Raw genomic sequence first — 13767 nt, forward strand, 5'->3', positions numbered from 1 at the left:
TGTATATGTGTGTGAGTTTTCCTTTTGTGAGTTTCCTTTCTAGAGACTTGAATTCCAACCCTTACCTCTCAAACTCTACAAATATTTATACTTATAGAATGATCACTGTACCAAGAATATTCAGCGGTCAAAAAACGATATTAAAACAACGTTACCCAACAGGCTTAAGTAGTAACCAATATCCACGTTCATTCAATTCTCTTCTTTTGTTTTGATACTTTTTTTCCTTTTTCAACCAATCCCATAAACCTATCCAGGTTCATTTATACTGTACAGTTAAAAAAAGCTAAAGCCAGCACCAACCCTAATTAGCTTTTCAAATTAACCAAACATAGATTTTTACGAATCTGTCATACCCATAGACATAGTAGATGATAAAAAAGCCAAAAGCACCAACTTGGGTCCTTTGGCACTTGAACCTTCTGTTATTTCAGATAATCCCCAAGGCCAATATTGTAATCTCACATACCCTTTCCCTGGCCTATAAGCAATAACCATTTTTAAGAACACAGACACAGAAAAGAGGAAAGTAATAAAACCAAAACCAATCTCTCTCTCTCTCTCTGAACAAATACAATCCCAAGTCCTTTTTATTGACTCTGTTCCTTTGAAAATTCTTGGGGTTAAGGTTTGTAAATTCCTTCTCAATTCTAGAAATTTTTTTTGTCTTGTTTGTACTTTTGTAACCCACCAAATTGTTCATATTTTTCTATAAATTTGTGCATACTGTAGGCCTGTAGCTCAGTTTCTATATCTCTTTCTAACAAAACCAAAAACTTTTACTTCTTGAACTGATTCAATTCCCTGGTCTCTGTCTCTCCCAAATTTGTTGTTTTTTCTTTACTGGGTTTCAGATTCCAGGACATTAATTGGGTTTTTTTTATGTGTGATTTAAAAAAAAATTCACTGATTTATTTGGTTGAATGCAAAAATTCATCTGGGTTTCTTGGGAAAAAAAAAATACTGTATCCAAAAAAAAAGAACAAAACTTTTTTTTAAATATATTTTATAAGGGTCTCTGATTTTGGAACATTTATTTGGTTTTTGTGTTAAAAGCCACTGATTTATTTGGGTTTGAATGCAAAAATCAACTGGGTTTCTGGAGAAAATTGAAAAGAACCAACTTTTATTCAAAGGGTCTCTGGATTTGGGTTATTGTGGAAGAAAAAGTTCAAAATGAGTGATTTGTTCATGTCTTTGAATGCAAAAATCAATTGGGTTTTCGTCAAAACTCGATTTTGATTAGCTTATTGAAGCTTTTGTGTGTGTGATCTGAGACCCAACACAGAGGAAAAAAAAAGCAAAAAAGCAAAAAAAGCCAAAGCAAAAAACCAAAGGCCATGGCTGTTCCAACCATTGCTCTATACGCAAGTCCACCAGGCAGCGTGTGCTCCACACCACACTCATCGTACGATTTCGAGCTGAGCTCAGCTCCACCGTCCACGTGTCAGAAGCCTGTGATTGGAGGCCTCTCTTGCCTCTTCTCATCGTCCTCTTTAGTCAGATCCGCTTCCAGCTTTTGTAGTGATGAGTTGAAGAGTGAGGAATTGAAGGAGCTGAGCTTGAGTAGCTCTTTTGGCTATTCTTCTCCAAGCAAGTTTTCTGGGTCCTTTTTGAAAAAGGATTTGAGCCCTGTCTCAGTTTTTCAAGGACCAGTTTCTTGTTGTAGTAGTGGTAGTAGTAGTGTGGTGGTTGGTTCGGCTAGAGGAAGTAGTGCTTGTACTAATAATACTAGTAGTCCCACATTGAGTTTCCAAAGTGGTTTGTTCAATGGGTTTGTGAGGAACGCTTATGGTTCCTTTTTAGATTATGCTTCTTCTACATCAGAATTGGAGGTTTGTGGGGGTGAGTTAAATGTGGAGGAGCTGACTTTTAACATAGAGGTGGAGCAAGGGAATGCTGAGCCTCATGTGAAGGAGTTATTGTTGGGTGCACAGTTGAGACACAAGATCTTCCGTGAGGATTTTGTGGTTAAGGCTTTTTATGAGGCTGAGAAAGCTCATAGAGGGCAGGTAAAGATTTGAATTTTTTTTTATTGATTTTATTGTGTTTATGTGGGATTTTGGTGATCTGGGTTTGAGAGTCTTTTTGCTGTTTTCTGTTGTAGATGCGTGCTAGTGGAGATCCTTATTTGCAGCATTGTGTGGAGACTGCAGTGATGCTGGCTTTGATTGGAGCTAATTCGACTGTGGTTGCTGCAGGGCTTTTGCACGACACTCTGGATGATTCTTCTTTGAATTATGACAATGTTTTTGGGACTTTTGGTGCTGGGGTTGCTGATTTGGTTGAAGGGGTGAGAGTTTGAATTTTATAACTAAATGTTTTATTTGATACTGTAAGTAGGAAATAGTACTGTTAGTTCAATGCTTGAACTTGTTTGCACATGAAAAGTAGTGGTTTTTATTTTTCAGTTCAGTTTTGGCATGTATGATGAACTGTTTATAATTCACTTTTTTAATAATCTAGCTGAAGAAGAAGAAGAAAGTTTTATTAATGGGCTAAATTGAATATCTACAAGCAATGGTTTTGTAGATTGCTTATAGTTTCTTAAATGCTGTGTGTTGGACCATGAGCTGGCAGAATTCTAGATGACGTATTCAATTAAAGAAGATCTAATTGTGAATCAGTTAAAGAAGAAATTATTGATGCGACACTTGATTAGATTCTGATACAGCAGGGCATATAATTCTGTGTGGTCAATGTTTGTTGTACATGAAGGGAGTGTAGTTGTTTCAGTCATGTGAAATATGTTCACCTATATAAGTGCTGCTCTTGAATGAATTTATTTCCCTTGACCAGAATGTTATTGGGCGTTCTGCCTCGTAGTTGTAGGTAAAACCCCAGCTTTTAAGAATGAGAATATACTACTTTGTTGTTTTGTAAATGTTTGGGAAATTCTTGATGTGAAGTGTGGATCTCTATGGTTTTGAAGTCTGGATGTTGTAGTCAATTTGCTTGTTGATTATATGTCATTTTCTTTGGAGTAGCCACAGATATGATAGATAGATATGGTGTATCTTCATGATCCTGTCTATACACCTTGATCCTGTGTCAGTTGCCACCCCACCTTTTCTATTTATGAAGATTCTATTTTTTTCACACTTGTTTTGGTTGTAATTTCATTTCTTATTGCTTTTTAAGAACACATATTCCAGATTTAAGGTACCTGGCATATTGTCGCAACTTTAGGTGACTAAGCTTTCCTTTGTTTGAATTGTTAGTATTTCTCAAAGCGTCTGTGTGATAGATTAGAAGTTTGAACTTTGATTCTCATTAACCCCTCCTGCTCTCTCTCTCTCTCTCTCTCTCTCTTCTCCTTTTGACGTAAAATCTTATGCAGTATAGAATTTATCATTTGGCTTTACTGAGATGCATTATCTTGACATTTTGACCTTATGAGCCTCTACTTCTTTATGGTATCTGTTTAGGTCTCCAAGCTAAGTCACTTGAGTAAGCTTGCACGTGACAACAATACAGCTAGTAAAACAGTTGAGGCTGATCGCTTGCATACCATGTTCCTTGCGATGGCTGATGCAAGGGCCGTCCTCATTAAATTGGCAGATCGATTGCATAATATGATGACACTAGATGCATTGCCTCCAGCTAAGCAACAAAGGTTTGCAAAGGAGACGTTGGAGATTTTTGCACCCTTGGCTAATCGTTTAGGAATCTCTAGTTGGAAGGATCAACTAGAAAATCTGTGTTTTAAGCATCTCCACCCAGACCAGCATGAAGAATTGTCCTCTAAGCTTGTTGAGTCGTTTGATGAGGCGATGATCACTTCTGCCACAGACAAATTAAAGCAGGCTCTTAAGGCTAAATCCATTTCTTATCAGGACTTATCTGGGCGGCATAAGAGCTTGTATAGCATTTACTCCAAAATGCTGAAGTAAGCAATCTCTCTCTCTCAAAACATCCTTGCCCACTGCTAATTAAACTTTCGAATCTGGGGAAGGTTGTCCATGTATGTTTTGGAGGACTTATCTTCAATTTTGCATCTAGAATTAATGAAAAGGTGACTCGGGCGAATGAACTCTAGCTCAACTAGCACCTCATCCCCTTGCATGTACTAGGTGGAGGGTGAGGTATGTGGGTTCAAGATACACTAGGTGCCTGTGTTACTTGCCAAAAAAAGAAAAAAGAAAAAAACTGAGTCACCTAATTAACTATTGTTTTTGAGTCTTAAGTGGAAACTTCATTAATCAATGATAATTTATGTGACCATATCGGGTTTCGGGTTTGTGAAACTATAGCTTAATTTTGTTAGATATTTTTTGTATTAATAAAGTGAATCTCAGGGCTTCTAAAATCACTTCATAGTCTGAGCTGAGAAATGTATTTGAGAAAATTATTCTTATAGTATCATTCAATTAGTTATGGTGTATTTTATTTGATTATCGCATTAATTAGGTGATATTGTTTTCTTGTTTGGCAGAAAGAAGCTAACTATGGATGAAATTCATGACATTCACGGGTTACGTTTAATTGTTGACAATGAGGAGGATTGCTATAAAGCATTGAGAGTTGTTCACCAGCTATGGCCTGAAGTACCTGGAAAGCTCAAGGACTACATAAGTCATCCCAAGTTTAATGGGTCAGTAGTAGCTTAAAAGTGGTTCTCTGCACTTGATTACTTCAAACTTTTCCTTTCTAACTTAGATTTCATAATTATAGGTATCGATCTCTACATACAGTAGTGATGGATGAAGGAATGGTTCCCCTTGAAGTTCAAATCCGGACAAGGGAGATGCATTTGCAGGCGGAGTTTGGATTTGCGGCTCATTGGAGATACAAGGAAGGTGACTGTAAACATTCTTCATTTGTTCTTCAGATGGTTGAGTGGGCTCGATGGGTTGTTACCTGGCAATGTGAGACAATGAATTCATCCATTGCCTATGCTGATTCAATTAGGCCACCCTGCACATTCCCTTCGCATTCTGAGGATTGCCCGTATTCATATAAGCCACACTGTGGCCAGGATGGCCCTGTGTTTGTGATCATGATTGAGAATGATAAGGTTTGTGATTGAATTTGTATTATTCAATGCTCCTTTATTTGATTGCTGTTTCCCTATCCTAGATGGTATGAACTAGGATAAGCGTAGTAGTAATTTTGTGACTAGGTGCTGCACCAAGTCTTATTCAAGGGCCCAATTTAGTTAATTTAGTAGCTTGTAGCTCATTTGGATGAGCTTATACAAAATAAGCTGATGGTCCATCTAAATGTCTATTCATCATCTGTGCTACCTTGTTTAAAGTCGATCTAGTGAACGAAGAAATAAATAGAACTATGTCGTGTTCTAACTACCCTTTAGCGATGGCTTTTGTCATGTATGAGGTTTTGAATTTATTCAGTGAAGAGACCTTGACATGCTTCTTGTGGGGATATTGCAGATGTCAGTACAGGAGTTTCCTGCTAACTCGACGGTAATGGATTTGTTGGAAAGATCTGGACGAGGAAGCTCAAGATGGACCCCGAATGGTTTCCCTCTGAAGGAAGAATTGAGGCCAAGGCTGAACCATCAGCCAGTGAATGACCCCATGTGCAAGTTGAAAATGGGGGATGTGTTGGAGTTAACCCCAGCCATACCTGACAAGTCTTTGACAGAGTACAGGGAAGAGATTCAGCGAATGTATGATCGCGGGCTGACTGTATCTAGCACCGGCCCTGCTGCTAGCAGTATAGTTGGATGGAGAAGTTGATCCGTCTGATGGCTCCTTTTCTTAGTTATATATATATACATTTTAGTGACAATCAACCATTCTTGTACATATAAAATCATTATATATTTGTACAGAACATATGTATCGTTCTGTAATGAAGAAATGACAACTAACTGGATTCAACAAAGTGATGATTGATTGATATTCTCTAGTCACTTTGAATTCTCTGAATCTCGTCTGTGCTATACTTGAGTTTGCCATTCTTCCTTGCACGCCTGCATGCATGTTTTAAGCACAACTGTTTGTAGTCGGCAATTCGTCAGTCATACTCTTGATTGTGACATTGCCAAGTGGATAACCACTTCATTTATGTCTGGGAAACAAACAAGAGAATAATAAGAATAGGATTGCCAGTTAGAACTGCTTGTAACTAACCACTGATATATGGTGTTAGTTAGAGCATCTCCAATGGCTTCTTTAAAGCCAATTTTAGAGAGAAAAGGCAGAAAACACCTTTAAAACTCACTTAACAGTTTCTCCATCTCTATTATTTAGATTAGAATTGCTACACTTAAAATGTTTTTAACTATTATATTAATTAGCTATTGAATAAAAAAATATTAAAAGATGCATAGTTAAAAAAAGAATAAATAATAAATAAAGAATGAATGAAGAAATAATATTTAAATGAGATTGAGAAAATTATAGGGAATTTGTTAGAAAATGTATTTAAAAAAGTAGGTAGGTGAAAGTTAAAGGGTACAAAAATTTAGATAAGTGGCTGGAAAGGTTCTCACTGTGCTAATTCAGAAACTTCCAAGTGGATAACTAGCTTGCAACTCATTTGTTCTGTGTGGTCACTAATCATTTTGCCAAGTGACCAGCAAATATGGTCTCTAGTGTTTTATAAAGGGAGAATCTTTTCATATCGCTTAGAATATAATTATCAGATAGTTGTGCATTTTGAATCTCTCCACTCTTGTAATGTTTCACTTTACCGGTCACCAATGAAAAGCATGATGACTTAAGTGTACAAATTTATTTAAAAGTATACTTTTATTTAGGTAGTATTTTACTTTTATCAACTTTCCACAAAAATCTGATCCAAACGCACGCTCAAAAGGCAAATCTTTGAACTTTGAACATAGTTGTCGATTACTATGCAATTGGATCATTGTGTCATCTTAAACATAATGGAATTGAAGTTGGTAGCAGTGTCTGAACACAAGGTTGACAACTACTACACAATTAGATTTACCATGCAAGTATATAACCTTAAACATAATGGAATTCTAAGTGAATGAAGGCAGGCAGAATCTGCATGAAACAGAATATTCTACACCACTCCAAAACAAATCAACATTGCAATAGAATGGCACTGACATTTTCTATTTGTTAAAACCTATGGATCCATCTGCTCTTTCAATCATAAAGCTTTCACTTGGGACGTTTGTGAGGTAGAAGGCCACTCTTTGAGGAGTATGCTGTGGCATATCTGTCTTCTGTTCTTGTGATGGATTAGGATCAACACCACCTTCCTCATCCTCAACCTCATCCATTTCTTCAACTGCTTGGGAAGATTGCTCATTTGGGATTGCAAGTTGGTAGTTTGGTTTGATCAGCGTGTCCTGTTCAGGTAGGAGAGGAATCTCAGGTCCGGCTATAGACTTTGGTAATGGTACCTTGTTCCGGTTTTGAGCCAGCTCCAGTAAGACCTGATGGATGATAAATTAAATGTATCACACATATTCAGCATGAAAAAACATTGGTAATTAAGGGAAAGAGAGTGGGGGGAGAGGGAGAGTGTGTGTGTACATGTAATTCCAGGTTTTGTCAAGTGAGCATAAAAATCTGAGTAAGAAAATCATGCATCAAAAGCTCATATAAATCTCAAAATATTCAAGTAAAATCCCACAGTTTTTAGCCACATAAATTGTGGCATTACTAGCAATCATTGACCTGACAAAGAAAAATTATGAAGAGAGACGAAAAAAAGAACGTAAAATTACACAAACAAACAAATTTAGAAAAAAAATGTCAGAGACCATTTGTAACTTCATTAGTTTTTATGTGATGATTAGCGACCTGCTTAGGCAAACAAAAGGCTTTGCCTCTGGGTCAAAAGCCAAAACTACAGATTCTAAAAACAGCTTAAGACCTATATATAGTGAAGGACTGTCTTTAGTAAAATGTTTTGAAATAAGTTCTTTTCAAATTTGTCAATTGACTAGAAAAATCCATGACAGTTTCTCAAAGGCCAAAGTTCTAACAATTTAAATCTCAGAAGAGATTGTTGGCTTTTGAACCTTACCAACTCAGAGATCAATTCCATCAGCCAGTGAATGACCCCATGTGCAAGTTGAAAATGGGGGATGTGTTGGAGTTAACTCCAGCCATACTTGACAAGTCTTTGACAGAGTACAGGAAGCACCGGCCCTGCTGCTAGCAGTATAGTTGGATGGAGAAGTTTACCTCAGTTTGATGGTCCCTTTTCTTAGTTGTATATATACATTTTAGTGACAATCAACCATTCTTGTACATATAAGTCATTATCTACTTGTACAGAACATATTTATCGTTCTGTAATGAAGAAATGACAACTAACTGGATTCAACAAAGTGGTGAGTGATTGATATTCTAAAGTCACTTTGAATTCTCTGTATCTCATCTGTGCTATACTTGAGTTTGGCTTTCTTCAGTGTACGGCTGCATGCATGTATTAAGCACAACCGTTTGTAGTTGGAAATTCGTCGGTCATACTCTTGATTGTGATATTGCCAATTAGATAACCACTCTCCTTTATGTCTGAGAAACAAACAGGAGAATGATGAGAATAGAATTGGTTGCTGATCACTAACAAACCACTGATATGGAGTTCGTTACTGTATTAAGTTATAAACTTCCAAGTGGATAACTAGCTTGTAGCTCATTTGTTCTGTATGGTCAGTGGTCACTAATCATTTTGCCGAGAGACCAGCAAACGTGGTCTCTAGTGCTTTATAAAGGGAGAATCTTTTCATATCGCTTAGAATACAATCATCAAATAGTCGTGCATTTTGAATCTCTCCACTCTTGTAATGTTTCACGTTACCGGTCACCAATGAAAAGCATGATGACTGTATAGTGTATACTAGATTTTTTTTTAAAGTATACTTTTATTTAGGTAGCATTTTACTTTTATCAACTTTCCACAAAAATCTGATCCAAACGCACGCTCAGAAGGCAAATCTTTGAACTTTGAATATAGGTGTCAATTACTATGCAATTTTGGATCATTGTGTAATCTGAAACATAATGGAATTGAAGTTGGTAGCAGTGTCTGAACACAAGGTTGACAATTACTACACAATTAGAATTACCATATAACCTAGACATAATGGAATTCTAAGTAAAGGCAGGCAGAATCTGCATCAAACATAATATTCTGCAACACTCCAAAACAAATCAACATTGCAATAAATATGGCATTGGCATTTTCTATTTGTTAAAACCTATGGATCCATCTGCTCTTTCAATCATAAAGCTTTCACTTGGGACGTTTTGTGAGGGAGAAGGCCACTCTTTGAGGAGTATGCTGTGACATATCTGTCTTCTGTTCTTGTGATGGGTTAGGATCAACACCACCTTCTTCATCCTCCTCCATTTCTTCAACTGCTTGGGAAGATTGCTTGTTTGGGATTGCAAGTTGGTAGTTTGGTTTGATCAGAGTGTCCTGTTCAGGTGGGAGAGGAATCCCAGGTCCTGCTATAGACTTTGGTAATGGTGCCTTGTTCCGGTTTCGAGCCAGCTCCAGCAGGACCTGAAGGATGATAAATTAAATCTATCACACATCACTCAGCGTGAAAAAACATTGGGGGTGGGGGGGAGAGGGAGAGTGTGTGTGTGTGTACATTTAATTCCAAGTCTTGTCAAGTGAGCATAAAAATCTGAGTAAGAATCATGCATCAAAAGCTCATATAAATCTTAAAATATTCAAGTAAAATCCCACAGTTTTTAGCCACATAAATTGTGGCATTACTAGCAATCATTGACCTGACAGGAAAATTATGAAATAGAGAAACGAAAAAAAGAACGAAAAATTACACAATCAAAACAAATATCAACACTGATTGTGCATGGTACACCTTTAAAAAACTAAACAAATTTAGAAAAAAATGTCATACGCTATGACCGTTTGTAACTTCATTAGTTTTTATGTGATGATCAGCAACCTGCTTAGGCAAACAAAAGGCATTGCCTCTGGCTCAAGACCTAAATATAGTAAAGGACTCTGTCTTTAGTAAAATGTTTTGAAATAAGTGCTTTTCAAATTTGTCAATTGACTAGAAAACTCCATGACAGTTGTCTCAAAGGTCAACGTTCTGACAATTTAGATCTCATAAGAGATTGTTGGCTTTTGAACCTTACCCAACTCTCACAGATCATTTCCATTGTCCACATCCGATAAATCAATACTCCAATTAAGGGTATCATCTTATACGGTTATACCTTAAATCAATCTTAATTAAACTTCCATTGGAGTTCAGAAGTTAGTTAAACACCAAGAACATGGATGGTTTAGCACACCATATGCCAGATTGTAAGCTAAAGTTACCTCTCGTGGTGGCGGTTGTGAGAAGCTAGAATTGACTTTAGACTGAATTGCAAGCTTGACATCATCACAGTCTATTGCAGGCTTGCCAGCATGCTCTGAGTAGACCTGTGCATCTGTTAATACATCAACAACATATCGATACCACAGTTCTAAAAATTGGTGTATGACACGAGGTTCATAGTCCTCGACACCCATGGATTTCAGCAGTGACTTCACAATCTTTGCATCTCTTGGCAAGTCCTCATCTCCCTCTGCCATTTCCTTTACTGGTTTTACCTATATCAGGGTATTTTCTTTTTGCAATCAGAACCATGAAAATCATATAAAACCAACTACCAAAATGTTTACTTTTGTCAACTAGGATTGCAAATTGTGATCATAACAAAGAAAAAAGAAAGGCAGAAAGGAAAGTAAATTTGCCTCTTTAACTCAAAGTTAGCATCTTAACAAAGGGTTAAGAGTCCTCTCTAAACGTAACTACTGTAGAAGAAGAAAAATCTGCTCTATTTTAGTTCATTCTCTTCCCCTTCATCACAATTTTGTAAGTTTTCCCACCTTCTTCCATAACACATAACACAGCCATTTTCAAAGGAAATTGAAGAAACAACCTCATAAAAGCAAGCAATTTTAACAAAAATGGGTGGCAGGATTGGAACCTTTACCAAATGAATCAATTCAATCACATTTCTCATAAAAAAGTTCATGAATCAAAACCCATTCAACTCAGTATCTGCTAATACTCAAAACCCAGAAACCCCAAGCCCTGAAACCATATTCCCTCTTAATCAAAACACCAATTAACATGAAAAAATTTCAGATAAAACCAAACTATGAGCAAATTCAATAAATTTATCAGATAAACCCATTCAAACAATTTTCTTTTCTGCTAATACTCAAAACCCAGAAACTCCAAGTCCTGAAACCATATACCCTCTTAATCAAAACACCAATTAACATGAAAAAATTTCAGATAAAACCAAACTATGATCAAATTCAATAACTTTATCAGACAAACCCCATTCAAACCAGGTTCTGCTAATACTCAAAACCCACAAACCCCAAGTTCTGAAATCATATACCCTCTAAACCAAAGCGACAAGATAAAACCAAACTATGATAAAATTCAATAAATATCAGACAAACCCATTCAAACTAGTTCCTGCTTATACACAAAACCCACAAACCCCAAGTTCTGAGACCATATACCCTCTTAACCAAAACACCAATTAACATGAAATTTTTTTAGATAAAACCACAAAGTAAGGAAAACCCAGGAAATTTATCAGATAAACCCACATGAATTTCGACAAACCCATCATCAATCATCCAAACATTTTCACAAACATTCATCAGATATACCAATATATAGGTTGTAACAAATTTGGGTTCAACAGTAAAGAAATTCAATTTAGGAAAAAACACGAGAAAGATGGTACCTTTTCAGTTTTGGAGAACACTTCAATCGACAGCGACGACCAAGGAAGACAGCGTCGAGGTTTGTTCCTTGTCTTGCTCTACCGTGAGAGAGAGAGAGAGAGAGAGAGAGACGTTGGAGACTTTTGGATTCACAGTACTGTAACTGGGTCTGGGGAGTTCTGTGGGTACTGTGATTTTTACATTTCAGTAAATTTGCCTAGTAAACAGCTTTATGGTTTTTATCATTTTGTTTTGTTTTTATTTTTGTCTAAAATACTGTATTATTTTGGTTGCTTAAACTTCAAAGTTTTTTTTTTTTATGTTATTTTATTTATTTATTTATTATTATTTTTAATATTTTAGGAATTAGGAGTAAAAATAAGAACGAAAAACTAATTTTTTTTGATAGTCTAAGAATGAAAAAAAAAAAAAATCTTTTAAAGTTTAAGGATAGAAGGTAAAACATTTTTATTAGTTTGAGGATTTTTTTTTTCAATAATTTGTGGATGAAAAATAAACTTTTTAAAGTTTAGGGATGAAAAACAAATATTTGGTAAAATTTAGGGATCAAAAAAAATATTTTAGTTTTTTTTTTTTTTCCTTTATCAGTTGAACTATTTAGAATAAAAAAAGAAAAGAAAAAACAACAAATCAACTAGTAAATATTTTGGGATTAAAAATGATATAAGTTTGAGGTTATATATTGTGATTGTTGTAAAATAAAACAACCGATAAAAATTATACTACAAAGGAGGTGGTCTTCTGCACTTTGACAAATACTATTTCACTTCTTCTAATGAGAAATATTGAAAATCCCATGAATCAATATTGTGGTGGCTGTAATTTGGAAGACAAAACTACACTATTGGTCCCTGAAATTTACCCTATGTGCGCAATTAGACCCTTAAGTTTGAAGCAAGCACAATTAGTTCCTTAAGTTTTAAAACTGAGATGTATTGGTCCTTTTACTAATTGCTTTTAATGGTGTTACTTATGCGGCTAACAGAATAATGACTTGACTTTTTTTTTTTAATGATGTGGCATGTTTTTAATTAAAAATTAAAAAAAAAATAGTTTCCACGTTAGATGATTTTGAAAATCATATTGAAACATAAGAGAACAGTAAGCATTAAAAGAGATAACCCTAATCACAGATTAAGGTCACAGACTTTTGATCATCGAGTATTACAATTATAATATTAATTATATATAACATGTTCTTCTGGGTTTCCCTAGCTAGCTAATACAAAAGCTGGCGTTGTTGTTGTTGATGTGTAACCAGGTCATCAAGCATCCAAAGGTCCCTCGATTCAATTATCTCGCTTTTGCTTCCACTTCCCAAACTCGGCTCCAGCTCAGGCTCAGGCTTCAAACCCAGGAACGATTCCAAGCTCGAGATTTGATCTTTCAGCTCAAACGCATCAAACTGAGCCACCTCATTCTTGCAACAAATCTCGTTCTGAATCAGTGGTTGCAATAACACAGGTGGTGGCTCAATGGTTTCAAAACTCGACTCACTTGACTCGGGAAAGATGCAACGCTTCTTAGCTGTCGGCAGCGGGGGCTCAGGAGTGGAAGGTGGAGGTGGAGGTGGAGGTGGTTGGTGACGGTGATGGGCAAAGTTGAGCTTGGCTTTGTCACCATGGATTCGCATGGTGGCTCGGTCATAAGCTAGAGCAGCTTCTTCGGCTGTGTTGAAGGTACCGAGCCAAACTCGGACACCTTTTTGTGGGTCTCTGATCTCAGCCGCCCATTTGCCCCACAGCATTTGTCTGATCCCTTTGTACACGTTCACTCCTCACTTCAATACCTAAAAACATAAAACCAAATGAAAATCATCTAACGTGGAAACTATTTTTTTAATTTTTAATTAAAAACATGACACATCATTAAAAAAATGTCAAGTCATTATTCTGTTAGCCACGTAAATAACATCGTTAATAGCAGTTAGTAAAAGGATTAATACAACTCAATTTTAAAACTTAAGGGATTAATTGTGCTCGTTTCAAATTTGAGGGACCAATTGTGACACATGGTAAACTTTAGGGACCAATAATGTAGTTTCACTTAATTTGGAACTCTAGGTTAACATGT

At 36.2% G+C, this 13767-nt stretch overlaps 4 protein-coding genes across 4 annotated transcripts; 1 reads left to right on the forward strand and 3 right to left on the reverse strand.

Annotated features, from left to right (window-relative positions):
- Nucleotides 1-510: 510 nt before the first annotated feature.
- On the forward strand, nucleotides 511-5894 carry LOC142636433 (putative GTP diphosphokinase RSH2, chloroplastic). The gene is made up of 6 exons (XM_075810670.1): nucleotides 511-2012; nucleotides 2108-2293; nucleotides 3429-3889; nucleotides 4436-4594; nucleotides 4675-5017; nucleotides 5394-5894. The coding sequence occupies exons 1-6, from the start codon at nucleotides 1341-1343 to the stop codon at nucleotides 5700-5702; spliced, it is 2130 nt and encodes a 709-aa protein (XP_075666785.1). The 5' UTR covers nucleotides 511-1340; the 3' UTR covers nucleotides 5703-5894.
- A 955-nt stretch (nucleotides 5895-6849) lies between these two features.
- LOC142636834 (transcription initiation factor TFIID subunit 9-like) lies at nucleotides 6850-8823 on the reverse strand. The gene is made up of 2 exons (XM_075811129.1): nucleotides 7975-8823; nucleotides 6850-7378 (listed from the first exon to the last, which is right to left on the reverse strand). Exons 1-2 carry the CDS (start codon nucleotides 7993-7995, stop codon nucleotides 7052-7054), a joined length of 348 nt encoding a protein of 115 aa, XP_075667244.1. The 5' UTR covers nucleotides 7996-8823; the 3' UTR covers nucleotides 6850-7051.
- A 115-nt stretch (nucleotides 8824-8938) lies between these two features.
- Nucleotides 8939-11869, reverse strand: LOC142636832 (transcription initiation factor TFIID subunit 9-like). The gene is made up of 3 exons (XM_075811128.1): nucleotides 11694-11869; nucleotides 10258-10533; nucleotides 8939-9462 (listed from the first exon to the last, which is right to left on the reverse strand). The coding sequence occupies exons 2-3, from the start codon at nucleotides 10513-10515 to the stop codon at nucleotides 9190-9192; spliced, it is 531 nt and encodes a 176-aa protein (XP_075667243.1). The 5' UTR covers nucleotides 10516-10533; nucleotides 11694-11869; the 3' UTR covers nucleotides 8939-9189.
- A 973-nt stretch (nucleotides 11870-12842) lies between these two features.
- Nucleotides 12843-13460, reverse strand: LOC142637191 (ethylene-responsive transcription factor RAP2-3-like). Its single transcript, XM_075811478.1, has one exon. It carries the CDS (start codon nucleotides 13439-13441, stop codon nucleotides 12914-12916), a length of 528 nt encoding a protein of 175 aa, XP_075667593.1. The 5' UTR covers nucleotides 13442-13460; the 3' UTR covers nucleotides 12843-12913.
- Nucleotides 13461-13767: the final 307 nt, after the last annotated feature.

Source organism: Castanea sativa, chromosome 5 (assembly GCF_040712315.1).
Source record: "Castanea sativa cultivar Marrone di Chiusa Pesio chromosome 5, ASM4071231v1".
In the NCBI taxonomy this organism is placed as follows: domain Eukaryota; kingdom Viridiplantae; phylum Streptophyta; class Magnoliopsida; order Fagales; family Fagaceae; genus Castanea; species Castanea sativa.